Below are 17,128 nucleotides of genomic sequence, written 5' to 3' on the forward strand. Positions count from 1 at the left end.
ATTTCACAGTATTTGTAATGGATTTGCTTTACTTCAGCACACTTCAGGGCCTTTCGCTGTTTGGAGCAAATCGCTTGGGTCAAACGGTTCAGGAGTTAAATAAGTTTTATCAAACAGAACTTAATGTGTTTTTTGAGTTTGGTAATGGAACAGATATTTTACAAGCAGCTCGGCAGCCCTTTATGCCCACCATTTGGATAACAAACACCGAAAATCAAATAGTTCTGGAAGGAAACTTCAGTAGTAGCACCCTAACTGTCTTGTATCTTGACGATAAGTATCTCAGTCGTGGTCTTTTTTATCTGACAGCATGGCTGTGGAAATATCAACATCTTCGAGTGTTAATACTTTACAACGGAGGAACCTATGAAAAATTGTCATATATTTTTAACCATTGCTTTAAAGAAGGTTTTGTTCAAATACTTATAATGTTACCAGACTTGGAAGGATTCTATAGCTTTATGCCATATCAAAATATGAAGGATCTTGCAATTAAATAGTGTAAAAGAGTATTATGATAACTCTCGCATAAATTGGGATTTTAATGGATTTAATATCACAAGTGGTCTTGTAACAGCAGGAGCACCTCGTTGGTTTTCCTTTAGAGATAGTCATAACAAATTGATTTTATCTGGATATATGCTCCGAATGATTGTGGATTTTACAAATCATTTTAATGGATCAATTCGATTAATTAATGTGGTAACTGTAAACGATGGCATTGAACTTTTGGCCAATCGTACGATAGACTTTTTTCCATTTCTAATCAGACCGCTTGAAAAGTTCTCAATGACCAATATTCTTTATCTGGAAAATTGTGGCCTTATGGTGCCCTCCTCCAGACATTTACCCAACTCAGTTTATTTGATCAGGACGTATACTTCTAGCACCTGGATTACCTGGATAATAATGATAATATATAGCTCTCTGGCTTTGAGAATTTTATCAAGAGGACAAACAAACATAAGTTTAGCATTTTTACAAATTCTACGATTGGTTTTATTTCTCTCAGGAGGCAGAAATATGGGTGCTCGACCATCTCACCATCGCTTCGTACTCTTTATAATATTAACCACTTCAGGATTTATATTTACCAATCTGTATCTGGCTCAACTTTCCAGTAATTTGGCTGCAGGACTTTACGAAAAGCAAATAAATACATGGGAAGATTTAGACGAAACCAATGGCATTTGGCCCTTGATCGATGTCGACGTAAACACCATGGAAAAACTAATTCCAGATCGTAATAAACTATTGCAACGCATAATACCTACATCAGAAGCAAATGTAGATATATATCGCAGAAACTTAAACACAAGCTGTATTCACTCGGGATTTTATGATCGCATTGAGTTTGCCCTTTACCAGCAAAAATTTCTCAGACTTCCAATTTTCCGCAAGTTTCCACATATTCTATACCAGCAACCCCTTCAAATCTCAACTGCATTTGGACGTCCCTACATGCAGTTGTTTAATTGGTTTGTAAGAAAAATATTTGAGAGTGGAATTTATCTGAAAATGAAGGACGATGCCTATCGACATGGCATTCAGAGTGGCTTACTGAATTTCGGATTTCGTGATCGGCATTTGGAAGTGAAATCGAATGATTTGCAATATTATTATCTAATTGCGGGATTGTGGCTGGGTGGCTTGACTTTGGCTACCGTTTCCTTTTTCGTTGAGTTACTTATTGGAAATACTAATATCAAAGTAACTTTAGACTTTAAAACGATCAATTGATTATTTTGAGGCGACAATGTTATTTTCTAAAAATCAACAATTGGTTTAATAATAGTGTAACTGTATTTTCTAGCAAATAACTACTGTACGCAAAACAAGTTACATAGTTTCTAAACTTAGTAAATAAATATCAAACCACCACACCAACTTTATAATTAACATTTAAAAAATAATTATTGAATACCCAATTTGGTGAGCGTAATTTCTGGTGTCATATTTTTTTTCTCAGCGGGGCTTCAAAATAAACTTTGGTCGCAACCGTTTTCTTCCCATAACTCTCCACCCAACTGTAATTACTACGAAAATACGCTAAAATATTTTGCCGGCAAGGTGACGCCTCCCTGCGGCCTCATTTGCATGCCCGCTGGCTGCACTTGTTGCGCCTCAAAATCCACTGGCCAAATGGCAAAATGGCAACCTGCAACTGGCAATTGGCAATTGGCAACTGGCAACCGGCCAAAGCTGCAACTGCCTCCGAAGGTGTCTTCGATTATTGCCAAACATTAATTATTTGCGCGCGATTTGGCGCCCGCCTCCTTTTTTGTGAAAGGCCTGGGCTAGTAGTTCAAATGTTTATTTTTCTGCTCTCCCTGGTGTATCTTTGATTGCTGGCTACACGGCGAAAAAATGGTTGTTGGTTAAAGAAAGAATTTAAAACAAAGCAAATTTTTTTTTGTTATCAGTTTTATTTTGTAATTATTTTTCACTCACAAAAAAATTTTAAATTTTAATTGTTTAAATATATTTGATATATTTTAAACCATACGAAATTTCCTTTGAAATAATCCTGGAAATTTTAGAAATTCAACACGATATTGACATTTTGCCCATTGACTTATTAGAAAAACGTCATTTAACATTTATTGAACTCAAATATATTTTGTGTAAAAATGTGGTTTTACATTAAATTTTTCGTTTTTGTTTGTGTAATATCGTCAAGACACAGGCAGTAGTTTTTGCGCAACGAATGTGAGACGAGGGACGGTCAGGTCGGATCTCTGTCCTCCAGCCTGGCTTATTTATTTTTGGCCAAAATTGCACATTTTCCCATGCCGCTGTTGCCGGTTGTTGCTGTTGTTGTTGCTAGCCAATGTTGTCTGGCGATGTTGTTGTTGTCGCGTCTAATCAAGGAGCGGAGTTAAGAGTTAAGAGTCGCTGCCTTGGTCGCCCCATTGCCGTTTAGCCCGAAGCGGCCGCCGCAGCCAAAACGATGAATATTGATTTAATTGAAAGTCATTGAAGCACACGTACTTCATAGACACGAGTTTGTGGTACCCTTTAAGTGGGCATGATGTGATTGGGGAAAGGACTCAATCAAATGCCAACTTAATACATCAATTCTTCTGTGCTGGTCGCTTTTTTGGAATGAAAAATTTATAAGTACCCAGTTTAACTTTAATAGATTATTCTTACTTGAAGTAGTTCCCGGAATGGGATCCTGTTCAGATATGGTTTTCTATTATAATGATTAAACATAAAAACATTAAAAAAAATGAAAAAATTATGTTTTATTTAAAGCACATTTTTTTTAAATATATATTACTTTTAAATTTAATTAAAATTTAATTTCTTGGTGGTAACCAATTGTAATATAATTATTGTGATAGAGGTATCTAAAACTTCGATTCTTGGGCATATTTTAGCTGCGGCAACTTTCCATTTGGCGTGGCGGCGTACCGACCGCCGATCACAGCTTGTGCCCTCCCACATGCCAACATCTTCACACAACAACACACTACACACTCACACACCCAAATGTGAAGAACCGACGCGCCGGCAAAAGTTTTCCTTGTATTTGCTGTTGTTGCTGGCATATTGACACAGTTTTCCATGGCAGATGTGCCCAAGCCCTGTTCCCCACTGCCCGCCCTCCTCCTTCCTACTTGCCCCTTGATTTTCCCTCCCTCAGTTCTATCTCCCCATATCGGAATTTTGTCGACTTGTTTTTCTTTTCTCCACTTCGGCAACGTCGTCGTTGGCGATGCTGCCAAATGTCAAAAGGTTAATACGTGAATTAACAGCAAATTTCTTTGACTTGTGTGTGACTGCAAGCAGCTAGTTGTTGCTGATGATACACGGAAAATAATTTAAATTTAATTAAACATCAGTCAGCTTAATTAAAAAATGCATACTATTACAGGGAAAAAATGTATTTATGATATTAATCTTATTTAAACTGTCCTGAATTTTAAATATTTGAAACTAAGAAAATATAAATAATACAGTTAAAATTTGATGAAAAGTTCTAAAAATTTCAAGCTTACTTACATTCTTTTCTTCTTTTAAAATATTTAATTTTCGTAAATACTAATTATTTGGTATTTTAGGTTTCAAGTGTTTATCGACGTATTACAATAAGATAATTGTTCAACACATTTTCTATCATATTTAATGAACTCCAAAAGAATCCAAACTTTTCCAGTGTAGTTGCTGTTACTAGTCGCTGTTTTTCATGCAGCTGCTGCTGCTGGCGCTTTCCTTGGAATGCGGGCGTTGCTGTGTTTGTTTATTTTCTTTTAGGCGGCTCCGCTTTTCTCGTGGTCTCCCTAATGCATTTGGGACACCAGCATGTGGTCGGTATGGGTGATTTTCGTGTGGTGGCTTTACAACATATTACATTAAAAATGCTTCTTTTTGTGTCCATTCTTTTAAAGCTTTTTGCCTTCAATGCTAATAAATCAATAGGAGTTTCAGTCGGTCAAATTCCGATCATTTTCCCAGGGTAAACTTAAGTGCGGGATTACTAATGAAAATCTTGAACATTTTTTGAAGTTTCCCACATGAGTAAGGAAATAACTTTAAGTGGAAATGCTTCTCGGGAATTAAGAGCTTATTTTTATAAAGAGGGATTACATTCCTTTCAACAAAATACTGTTCGAATTTGTATGCATGTTAGAGGCTAACCAAATTTATTTTACTGGTAGAATATAAAGTGAAAAATTATGTATTTGAATTATAATACATTTTTATTACACATTTTTTTACTTAAAAAAAGTTCAGGGCAAAAAATGTCCTTTACAAATTATTTTCCCACCACTAAAGCTCACTGTTATAACTGTTATCCTAACAGTCAGCAGAGACACAAACCAGTATCCTTAAGGACACTTCGCACTAGTCCACCTCTTCAGTTTGGCGCCAGCACATGCTTTCCCTCCGAACAGCATTTCAATTATACAAATTTTTCAATTACTTACAAAAATTCCATTTGGCACGCTCGATTGCCTTTGCCAGATGCCATGACTCTAACCCACATAGATGGCGATTAAACGGACAGAGCAAAAGATATGCGAGGCGAACCGAAATAGAGTCGTATGTCTATGCAAATTTTTTGCGCAGTGGCAAGTGCATAATTTTTATTATTATATTTCTCAGGCGCTATGGTATCTATGGCGCTACGCTAAAAGTGCCAATCTAGAGTAGATCAAAAAGCGCAAAGCCTACGGAGCAACGAGTGCCGGCCCACTTGGCGACTGCCCACTTGCGTTTTCCAGCTCAATTCAATTCATTAACCGAGCTCTGGGCAGCGATTAAATCGCTCAGCATATATATATATATATATATATATATATATCTCTTTAATATTTGCACACACATATATTTATTTATTTTTATTTAGTTTTTAATGGAGCCGGCCACATAATCTCCTGAGAATTTATTGCCATTTTCATGTGAATTATACTATTTCAATAAATATACATTTTTCTCTAACTGCCGCAATTTACGAAGAGTGCGCCAGTGACTTTATCTAATATCTGGTGTGAAAAGTGGTTTAATCGCGATAACTACCGACTGCAATATTTTTTTTTGCGTTTTAATTGATTCCTAATGGAAAAACTTTTCTTATCGCGATGGTAAATTTATGAAATGTTAATTACACAATACATGATCAACGTAATTTGAGTCAATGTATATTGGTTGGATTTTGTTTTATTGTTGCGATATGTTGCGAAAGCTGTCAAAGATTTTGTAGAATTCCATATATGATTTGATATTAACGGTTCGATAAATGAAAATAATCACAGCAGGGTACGCAAAATTGCAAGAACTGCTATTAAAATCGGAGATCGTAAACAGAAACCAATTTCAAGTGGGGAGAATTGCTTTTGAGTTATTGCTAAATTTGCATAGCCTTAGACATGGTCTATTGATTTAGATTATTTGTACAGCACATGTTGGCCAACTTTTAACAGGCCAAGAAATTTCCTCATCACAGTGCTTTAATAACTGAAGCAATTTACAAACTATTTAAAACATTATTTATTGGTTATTAAATTTGATTAGCAACTCTAGACTGTTATTAAGAGCCCAAACTTCAAGTCCCATCTTAAATGGTTAATAAAGATTTTATGGTCTACAAAAAAGTTTAAAATTCTCCACATTCTTACATATATTCTTTTCCACAATTTGAAAGCAACTTTATGAGCGTTTTTTCAAAAACAATTTTTCAGCCTTAATTAATTTTAGTATCGAAAACGGCCACCGATGCTAAATGGTTTTTTTTATCTCTTATTTATCTTTTACTTCTACTGAAACGAATACTTGCAACATTTTCTTTGCTTTCTTTTTATTTTTCGTTATATTCCAAACTACCGTTTAAGCACCGATAAAGTTTGTACTCTCCGTTAATTTTTTTAAAACAGTAGAAGAAAGAAAAGTTATTGATCATTTTTCAACCGCTCACTGAACTGATTTCGATGAGGATGTTTTCTATTTTACGATCACTCATTTGTATTTATTAGTTTCCATTTCGAGCTGGCATCTGGCTTTCATTTTAAACTATTCCGCCTCCACTTGACTTAAATTTAATATCATATTTTGAATATATAACATTTTAATGCACTTTGGTCCTCTTATTTCATGGCTATTGCTTTATTTCCGAAAGCTGTCCCATATGGGCGACCATTTAAATTCCCAGCTGTGTTCTCGCTGGCAGTTTTCCGTTGGTGTCCGTGCATATTTCCCGCTGCCTTGTCGCCATTGTTGCATGCAACGCGTCGGCGGCAGTCGGCAAAATGAAATTTCAAATTTTCTTATTGCACAACAAACAGAAAAAAATTACAAACATTTTTTCATAATTTTTATACACTTAAAAAACTTTTCTTTAGCGGAATTATATTTATTGGTTTTATTAGAAATGTTATGCATATCCTTAACAACTATCATTTTGTACGAAAGAACTGAAAAGTTTAAATAACACAATAAAAAAAAAGTTCTAGAATATAAATCGTTATTATAATATTTATTAGTATTTATTCTCAATGAAATAAAACCTATTTTTTGTGCTTCACACCAAAAAATACATTTTTCGAAAGGTACAAATTTTCTGATTTTAAACAGAACTTTTAATAAGATCTAGAAAACAGAATAATATTAAATTGGCTGTGACTACAGAAAAAAAAGTATATTATTTTATATAACTATTTTTATAGCCAAATAAAACAAGCACAATATTTTTAATAGTGATTGACTCTCTGTAGGACTCTAGCGAACTGAGACTTCATTTAATGTACTAACCAGTGATAGCCCACTCCACCCACTTATTTTCTCAGCCCCCCGAAGGCGTAGACAGTCGCATTTAGCAATTGCAGACCAAACTGAGCCATGGTCAAAAGCAAATGTCGTCGTCGCATCCTTTTTTGGTAGCCTGTGAAGCGAAGAAAAAAAATCCTTTTTGTCTGCGCCGCGTCGCCTTCCATTTGGCGGGGCGTTCATATTAAAATGCATGTAAAAATGCAGTAGTCCTTTGGGGCTGGGCACTTCGCTAAAAAATGCTTCCATCGGGGACGCCAAAGCTCATATGTGAAAATTAAGAAAACGAGTGAGATTGTTTGCCATAAGAAATTATGATACGTTTAATTACCAAGTGGAGCAAGTGGAGCATTCCTTCGGCACTTGCCTCGTTCATTAACAGCTGTCAGCACATTTGGCACTCGGATTCCCCAAGCTCCTTTCACAATTTGCACCTTTTTAATTAACGTGATTGCAGTTGGCACCTTACCTCCCTTTTTTTTTTTTGCCGTGTTTCATGTATGCAAACGCGCTGATCTATGTTCTACGTGCTGAATGCATCGTTCGGCACCTGACTGCCACACCCCTTAACTTACACCTCCCATGGGGTATTCGTCACTCATCGTCGTCATCATCGCCAGCCTGCTGTCTCAAGTGTGCACTTGCAAGTGACGAAAAAAAAAACACACACAAGATAAAAAATTCTACAAAAAAATTTGAATAAATCCAAAAAAAAAAAACGTAAACTTGGAAGGCGTCTGGCTTTGTCTTTCTCCATAACTCCATAAAGCGAAAGTTCTGGTTGTCGTTTCGGTTTTCGGAGTTTTCCAGCTCAATGATGTCACACAATGTCACGCTGCTTTTCTGATTTTCTAGCTGCTGCGACAGGTTCATGTGAGCTATGGAAATTTCCAAGCTCTCACCGGGATACTCAGCATTTATGCACTTCAGCGCGCACTCAGTGGGCGGTGGGTTGTGGGTGGTTTTGGGCGGTGGGTGGAGACGATTGGGTGGCACGAGTGACAAAGAACCTTGCCGGATTGGTTGAACTTTAAGGAAATGCCAAATTATGAATGGTACAGGAAGCTGATATCAGGGATTGAAAGCAGGGCAGACGCAGAATTTTCGGAGGATTGATTTGTAATAAGCCCATTAATGTGATTGAAACCATTAGCAATATTACTTTGGATATTCCCAAGTAATGATGTTTATGACCTTAACATCATCAAGTATGATAATATAATGTTAATAAATAAATATATTATATTTGTATTTATTCTTTTCGATAAACTAACTGATACAAAATGTAAATTATGTTTTAGCTTGGTTTTAATAAAGTTTTGTATTCAACTAAAAGGTAAACAAAGAAGAAATTTTTTTATTTTATATATATAGTTATTTTAAGTATGATTTCAATTTTGATTATAATACATGTTAAACATATAATATTTTGTAATTTTAAATTTATTAACCTAGCACGGAGAGGTTAAAAAAACATGCTAGTCACAACAGGTGATTCATTATTAATATTAATCATACTTACTAGTACATCATGATTAAATGATTGATTTAGTTATTTAAAACATTCTTAATTAATAAAAAAGATTCAGAGTAATAAGTGAAAATTATTATTAATGTTATTATTATAATTTGTACTTATTTCCTATTATGTTTTTTTTTAATTTTTGCTTATTCATATAGTAAGACAAAATAAAAACAAATAAAGGTTTGATTGACATTCTTAATTCGTTTTTAAATATCTACTGAATTAATGGTAGTCTCCTCACTTGTGTTAATGTAGAGGCACACTTCTCTTCTCGTCATTTTGCCTTATCAGCCACCCTACCCCTGTGGAAATAAATTGTATTTTCTGTTTCGAACTTTCGGTGATATTTCGTGTGAACCCTTCGGTGAACCCTTTCACACTTTCGGCACAAATTAAACGACGATCAGCAGGCGATGTCCGGGTACAGTCTCTTCTTGTTTTGTTTTTTGTGTTTTTGTTTTTTTTGTCGACTCGCGTGGGGCTAGCACTCAAAACAATTTATAATTTCAACGCCTTGAGATAACAAATAGCCCCAGTGGTGTGCACGATTCGACAATTAATCAAATGCCGCGGCGCGTCGCGTCGTTGCTCGTGTTACTTTTTCGGCATAATTACGTTAAAATGTGGCACGGAAAATAGTTGCAGGCCAGGCTAAGAGCCGAGTCTTACCACGGCTCCGAGACACTGAGATAGACAGTTAAAAATGACAGCAGGCCAACAAACGAACCGAAGCCAAATGACAAAACCCGCCGTCACAAAAACAAAAAAAAAAACATTAAAAAAATAGTACACAACACCAAAGCCTCGTTGCATAGCCAAAATGCAGCCGAAAAAAAAAGAAAGAAAACCAGGCCCGATGATCGATTAGCCAATGCAGTCGCTCAGTCTCTCGTTTTTTGAGACTTTTCAGCCGCAGTCGAGTCATGCCAAACAATTGCGGCCACAAATATTGGAACAGCACCGAATATTGGCCATGGCTATTCCCATTTCTACGGCCGATTCCATTTGTATTTCCTAGGTTTGGCATAATTTGGCAATTGAATTGATTCGGCCAAGCCCTCTGGCAAAATTTGGTTACGCTCACGTTCGCGGCTGCAGGAAATCCAGCTGAGGGAAAATCGAAACCCAAACCGAAACCGAAACCGATACCCAAATCCCAACTCCCAATCGAAAAGTTTTCGGGCTCGGGAAAAAGGGTTTGGCTGCGGCTGTGATATTTCATGTTCGCCGCCAACGCTAAAGTTCTAAGTATTGATTGATCGAATCTGGGGGCGAAGAATTGGTGGGCTTTGGGCTTGGAAACGGGTTTAAACTATATTTTCATTTATACCACTAAAAGCTGTAAACTTCATTCTTAACAGTTTTGACTGACACTTAAAACTCATTTGACTAAAATTACCAAAACTAAAGAATTAATATTACTAGGTACTATACAAAAATTCTAAATTATTTTCTTTGAAACCTTTACTTGGTTTTGTCCCCATCAATTTATTAATATTATTACAAATTCATTCCGCATTTCTTAAGAATGCTTAGATCATAAATTCTCAATTTTTAATCCATCGATCATAGATTTTATCAAGAAGACATGTTCAAAAAGAATTTTATTGGGATTTCATAAACGTAGTGCATTTATGTATTTTTATACAACAGTTATTTCTTTGGATTCAGCATTATTTTCCTTGAGACCTTTTCTCTTTTATATGCCTACGAAACACATTTGCATCCCCGATAGCTATCGATTGATAATTCGGAAACAAAAAATAAAGACCGAAAAATCTGCAAAAATCTTTCGCTGTCGGCACACAACTTAAAGCAGCGAAAACATTGAATTGTTCCGCGTTATTGTTAAGCAGTTGAGCTTGATATTTTTTTTTTGTGGGTTTTTTTCATCCTGTGTTCCGTGTTCCATGTGCAATTTTTGCATACTTCAGCAAACGCGTCATATTTTCGAGTGGTTTCGCTAACATGGAAAGGACACTTGAGAGCCCAGGCACACAAGTGGATCCTTAAAGAGCATTTCTTCAGCTCCTGCCATCATCGCAGATGCCTTTATCCGGGCAGGGGCTTGAGAGTTTAGCTACATTCTGAATGGGCCTGATGAGAAGGCTGAGGGCTGGGGTCCTGCAATGATGATGAAGATGGATCTGAATGCTGAAACAGCAAATACTAGTGTATATGGGCAGTAGGCAAAAGTTTTTGCCCAACATCGTAACACTCTTAAAGTATTTATCGGCTCATCAGCCTTTAAATTTGCCATTTGGCAAACAGAAACAGCAATCTCAGTGGCTGAATAAACAACAAATATGCAATATGCAGATGCAGTTGCAGATGGCTCCCAATGGAACTGCATACAAAGCTTGTTGCCATTTCCGTTTCCTGTTTAACCATCACACACACACACACACACACACACACACACATGGGCAATCGGAGTGGACAGCAACATATCCTGTGCATAATGTGAATATCATTTACCGTGTCAATCACAGCGCACACATCCAGGCCATAGCCATTCAACCAGTCAACCAGTCATTCATTCGGGCCGCAACAAAAAAATCAACCGCATTCGACGTTCAAACAGGGGCAGGAAGCCCTGGGATAAAGCCAATATCCCGAGTGGATTTCCCAGATCCTAGGCCCCAGTCGAGTGTAAAATGTTTTGCGGTCATTTTAATATTAAATAATTAATTTCTGCGTAAATATTTATAACAGCAAAAATGTGCCGCATAATTGATATGTTTGCCCAAAAGGCACACACAGCAAAATAAATTTAAGAAACACATTTGCAGCAGGATCATAAATTAATAGTAGGCTTAGAGTTTTAATTTATATTAACTGTATTATCAATGTGAACATAAATTTCCATTTTAGTAGAATTTTGCAACCTTGATATTATTATTATTATTTGAGGAAAATAATCTTTATAAGAATTAGCAATTATTTAATTTACGCTTTAAAATATATTTTTAAAAAAGCTAGAAAACGGATATTAAATTACCTTCTGGCAACATTTTATTAGTAATAAAGTAAAACAATATAAATTTAATTTAAAAAATTTCATATGCATTCGGAAATCTTTATAAAGCTTTCTGTTTTAATAATTGCTTTCATTATTTGAACGGGTTTTTAAGATATTCGTTTATTTGCCAAACAATTTTTTAAAAACTAGAAATATATTGAAAAACTTTTTTTATTAGCCTCCTTTTAATAGCATCTCTTAATTAAAAAATATCCCTAAAAAATTTCCTGTGTAGCAACAGGAACCAGGAGCCCGGATTTTCCAGGACGAGGCCAAAAAGCCTCATATCTGTTTGATTTGTCCAATTGTCCATTGTTATTGGCAGTCAACATTCGAGCCGCTGCAATTCAATCATTACGAAATGAAATAAGCATAATGAAATGCAATATAAATGCATTAAACGCATCTGCTGTCGAGCCAAATCAATTTCATTCCAGCAATTTCTCCATGCGAAATTATTGAAATTATTGATGCCCATATGGATACACATATATTGAAGGAAATGTGAGCCTCGGGTTTTCGGTGCGGCTCACTGTTTTGGGAATTGTGGTCATTTTTCGCAATTAAAAGCTTTACACATTTCGCAATCAATATATGAAATAATTAAATAAAATGTCGCTTAATTAAATTGGCGAGGCCTTTTTCGATGCGGCTTTTGCCGAGGAATGATGATGATGATGATGATTCAAGTGATAAGCAGAAAAACAGAGGCCACGGCAGCTGGAGCTTGAGGAATGCGTTTAATTTGTGAGATGAGTTAAGTTAAAATACCCTACATTAATGGGGATAAATGGTATGAGGTGTGATATGTGCATAATTGACTGAGAGATCCAAAAGATATAGAAGTACTTGGTTTTTATTTAAAGTTCATTTAATTGCATGTGCATTCTTTTTAAGCGAATAACTTATTGTCTTATTTTTCTAAAATCATACATACATGTTACTTTGACTCAAAAATAAAATAATTAATATTTCAATTAACTAACAACTGAAAAAAATCTTAATATTAGTTTATGAAGTTTTTTACTTTAGGCGCTTTAAAACTGTTAATTGTACTTTAAAGCTTACAATAACATTTTAATAATTATTACATCAAAACTATTTATTGAAAGAAGATAAAGAAATGCGATTTCACAAAGTAAAGCTTATATAATTTTATTTGTTGATGGAATTTAATATATGCTTTTACTTTTAAATATGATAATTTTTACTTTGTTTAGTAAGCTTACTTCTTATTATCTGTCTTAATATTTATGTTAGTAAATAATGCATTACACATTTTGCCATTAACAATTTTGATATTTTTGTAAAAAAGAGTATTTGCTAGTTTCCTTATTCCCAAGTTCACATAAACGCCGTTTATTTACGCATCTGAGTTCCAATTCTCGCGCATCACAGAAATGTGACAGCTAGTTAGTGTCGAAAAGAGCAGCGTCTGCCCCTCACAGTTGGCCAATTAAATTCAATTGAAGTTTTCTTTTTGTTTCTGGGGACTGCTGGTTGCTGGCTGTTCTGGCTTATGTTCTGTTTATTTGTTTACTCTTTAACGCCTGCGCGCGTGCCTCAATTTAGTGGTCCGAAGTCGGAACATTTCCAATGCACTTTACCAGGCGATAGGCAAATGAGTCTGCGCATTAGACGGGGGCATAACGCAGGGGGGTTTTTCTCGCCGTGTAGCCGCTGTGTGCCGCCTGTCAGCATATCAACGCAATTTGTGCACTCGCCAATAGACGCAACCGAGAAGCCAAGACGGCGGCAAATTATGGCCAACGATGCTCGGCGACTGCGCAAAGTGCCTCATAAATTCACGTCGCTGATGAAGTGATAGTGCGCCGAGGAGTTCGAGGAGTTCGACCAAAATGCGGACAAGGAGTCGCCTGGCAGCCTCAGATTCAGATCCAGCTATATGGCTATATAGTGTCCGCCGCAGATTGTTTATTGCAGCGCTACGACTCGGCTGCAAAAATCAGCACGAAAAGATCCAACACAACAACATTGTAGCTCAATGGCCCAACTAATGTGCCGCAGATAGGAAATAAAGGGGAAGCCATTAGAAAGTGCACAAACAAATTGGCTGCAATCGCGAATTACATAACACGTCTTTCACTAGCGACAAGTGCTTATAATTTAGAAAAAATACTTATAGTTTCGTTTAACTCAATACTAGAGACGAAGTATTATTTTTAACAATTTTGTACTTGAAAAAAACCATGCGCAAATAGATTTGTAGGGCAACATTTTTAAAAACGTTTAACATTTAAAATAGGTTAAAAAGAAGAAATTGAAGTAAATTTTGAATGATCAAGACAAGAAATATATAATCTTGTTATAAATTGTTCTATTTAACATAATTAATAAACCTGTTTGATTGATCTGATAACAAAAATGGGTTTATCCAAATTGAATTGTGATTAAAAATACATTTTCACGAATATCATCTGTGAATATTTCATTTAATTGTGCTTTCTTTTTTTGAAGCAAAAACAGAGGTCAACAACAACCATTGAACCACTTCCTCATCCATTTGATTGATTTACGGCAGCCATTGACACAGTTTCTACGCTAATCTCAACTGGCTTACAACACTTTCTGACCCTGGTCCATTGTCAGCCGACCTGTCTATTAGCCGACCTTCAATAAAGGCCAAGGACAATGGCAGGACGAGGGCGCGTAATTGAAAGTACGCGACCAAGTTGTAAAGCAGATGTAAGGACATCAAGTGTCTGCCGCTTCAAGTCGATGGAAAAAATTAAGTAGAGAAAAAAGTAACTGAAGAAGAATTTACCATAATAAAAATAGCTAACGCCCGGCCCAAGATACGAGATTCAGTGAGATGCCATAAGCACAAAGGCAAACTGTAGATAAAAATTCAATAAGCCAGGCCAAGAGCCCAGGAGCAGGACACGAACCGAGACCGAAACCGAGACCGAGACCGAGACCTTTAAGCCTGAAGAAGGGGCCGGGTCTGCGGTTGTGATTTTGTGGCCAATAAATAAAATTAATACGAACGCACTTGAGCACAACTTGACCAGGGAGCTGGTCCCCGACGGAAGGACTCGGTTTTTCTGAGGTTTTTTTTCCCCCCAACCTCCCTCTGCCCATCATTTTTCTGCATTCTCTTCTGTGTGTTTTGTTTGTTGACTTGTTGAATGAGCCGAAGACCAAGGGCCAGGAACAGGCAAACTGTTGACTGGCACTTGCAGCCTTATGGCCAAGCCGATATTGTAGGTAAATAGAAACGAGGCGAAAAGCTTAAAGCTGGGCCGAGAAAAATTTTTAAGTGGTTAAGGTAAATTCAGAGCAATTTAGAGCCCTTTAAAGACATTTTTAATTTAAAAGAAAATGATAGTAAATGTAATAATTTTACTAAAACCATACCGTTAAATTGGCAGTGAGAAAAATTGAAACCTTTAAGTAAAGGATTTAAGCATTAAAAACTCACAAACAAAAAATTCAGTTTGTAAAAATGGTTAATAAATTAAGTTACCAAACTTAGCTTAAATTCAGAACACAGATTGGGAAAAATCTATAGTCTAAATTAATATATGAAAATGTTTTAATAAGGAATTGTTCAAGGAAAAGTACAATTTTAAATTTATAAAGATGTTTTTTTAACAAAACCTTTGTTTAATGTCAACACATGAAATTGCTATGTTCATTTAATATTTATTTATAAAAATCGAACGTCTGTAAAACAATTTTGGTTTTTTTAATTTGATTAATATTTAGTATGTGTTTAATATTTTGTTAGCTATAAAGCTGAGATTCTTATATGTTAAGCTTCATTATTAGTTATAAGAAATTCTTCCGTACCTAAGTCAATTATTTTAACAGGCTTAACTTTCACCTCGTTTGGGAATATTGACTGCCACTTGCAGATTGTAGTTCCCGTATCCTAAAATTCTCAAGGCGTTCCCACAATGCATTCATAAATAAGTGAACTCCAGGGTGCAACTGCGCGGTATCCGCACTGGTGCAATTCGAATGCTGACACGTTGATGACCCGGCAATTGAACTGCCATAAGAAATCACTCTGCGACAGAGGGGATTATTTGAAGGGGGAGATGGGAGGTGGGTGGATGGGTGAATGGGTGGCTGGGTGGATGGGGGCTAGCACTGCACCGCCCACTTTCAACACTTGCCACAACAATGGTGCGCAAATATTTACCAGCCAGCCGCAGCAATTGGCAAAGGCATCGGATCAGCGGCTTGAGTCTCAGCCTCAATTTGAAATCCAATAAAATTTAATTGGAAACTTCATCACGGGTGCGAAAATTCACACTCTAAGCCAAGGCAGGCACGACTTGGCTGCCGTTTGCCGTAAATCTATTGGCCAAGGCTTTTTCAGTTCCCAGTTTTCCACTAACCCCACAGAAAACTCCCCCCTCGACATCCACAATCCACACGTTTCGTTTTGCACCTGGCGGCGTTTCTCTTGGGGAGGCATCGCGATAAGGAAATATTTTTCATACGGTCGGTGGGGTGTTCAATCCGTTCCAATCCGTTATTGGCCATGGCAATATATGGCTTATTTATGATTTTCCTCTTGCCATGCCATATCTCTCTGGTCCATTGTCGACATTAATCGCTTTGCTTCGCTGAAAAGTATAACATGAAATTGGGATTGATTTATGTTATAATTACAAAAGCCAGACGCATATTAGGGGCACTCAAAACAGCGCAAACAGTGGGGCTGGCACTAGATACAGATCTATACTTTGCAAAAAATTCAGCACTAGTCTGAAAACCACTGTGATATTTAAAAGTAATAACCATCCTAGGATATAAGTACTCGGTTCAGCACAAATGTTTAAAAAGAGACAATACTAAATACAACAAGCGGTTCAAATTTAAACGCAAAATTTGTATTCTCCGTTTTATTTTTGCTTTTTTTTGGGGGGCGGGGGATAAATAATTATTAATTTAAAATAAAACGATTTTGACTCCATTCATAAGTCAGCAAAGTATACACATATTAATTATTGTTTACTTTTTGTAAGATGTAAACCCCACTTACCAATAAACCAATATATTGGTATTGGTAGATAATCGTAAGATGTTTTATTTTCAGAGGTAATAAGTTACCAATTTCCAAAACCAAAATTTTTTCAAGTCAGCCAAATATTAATTGAAGCTATAAGAACTACAAATGTTGGAACTACGTTTACAACTACGTTTCTAGCACATTAAATACTGTAACTTTTTTTTAAATTGCAAATATTTAATTTTAAATATAAATTCCACAATCCTATATAAATACAAAAATGATTTATATATTTCTTGTTTAATGATTTATTTCATTTTACTTCCTA

At 36.0% G+C, this 17,128-nt stretch overlaps 1 protein-coding gene across 1 annotated transcript; it reads left to right on the plus strand.

The window, feature by feature from the left end:
* Positions 1 to 17: 17 nt before the first annotated feature.
* On the plus strand, positions 18 to 1,740 carry LOC128258350 (uncharacterized). The gene is given in 2 exon segments (XM_052989934.1): positions 18 to 482; positions 484 to 1,740. Coding segments are annotated over 2 exon segments (1,722 nt in total).
* Positions 1,741 to 17,128: the final 15,388 nt, after the last annotated feature.

Source organism: Drosophila gunungcola (assembly GCF_025200985.1).
Source record: "Drosophila gunungcola strain Sukarami chromosome 3L unlocalized genomic scaffold, Dgunungcola_SK_2 000003F, whole genome shotgun sequence".
Lineage (NCBI taxonomy): Eukaryota > Metazoa > Arthropoda > Insecta > Diptera > Drosophilidae > Drosophila > Drosophila gunungcola.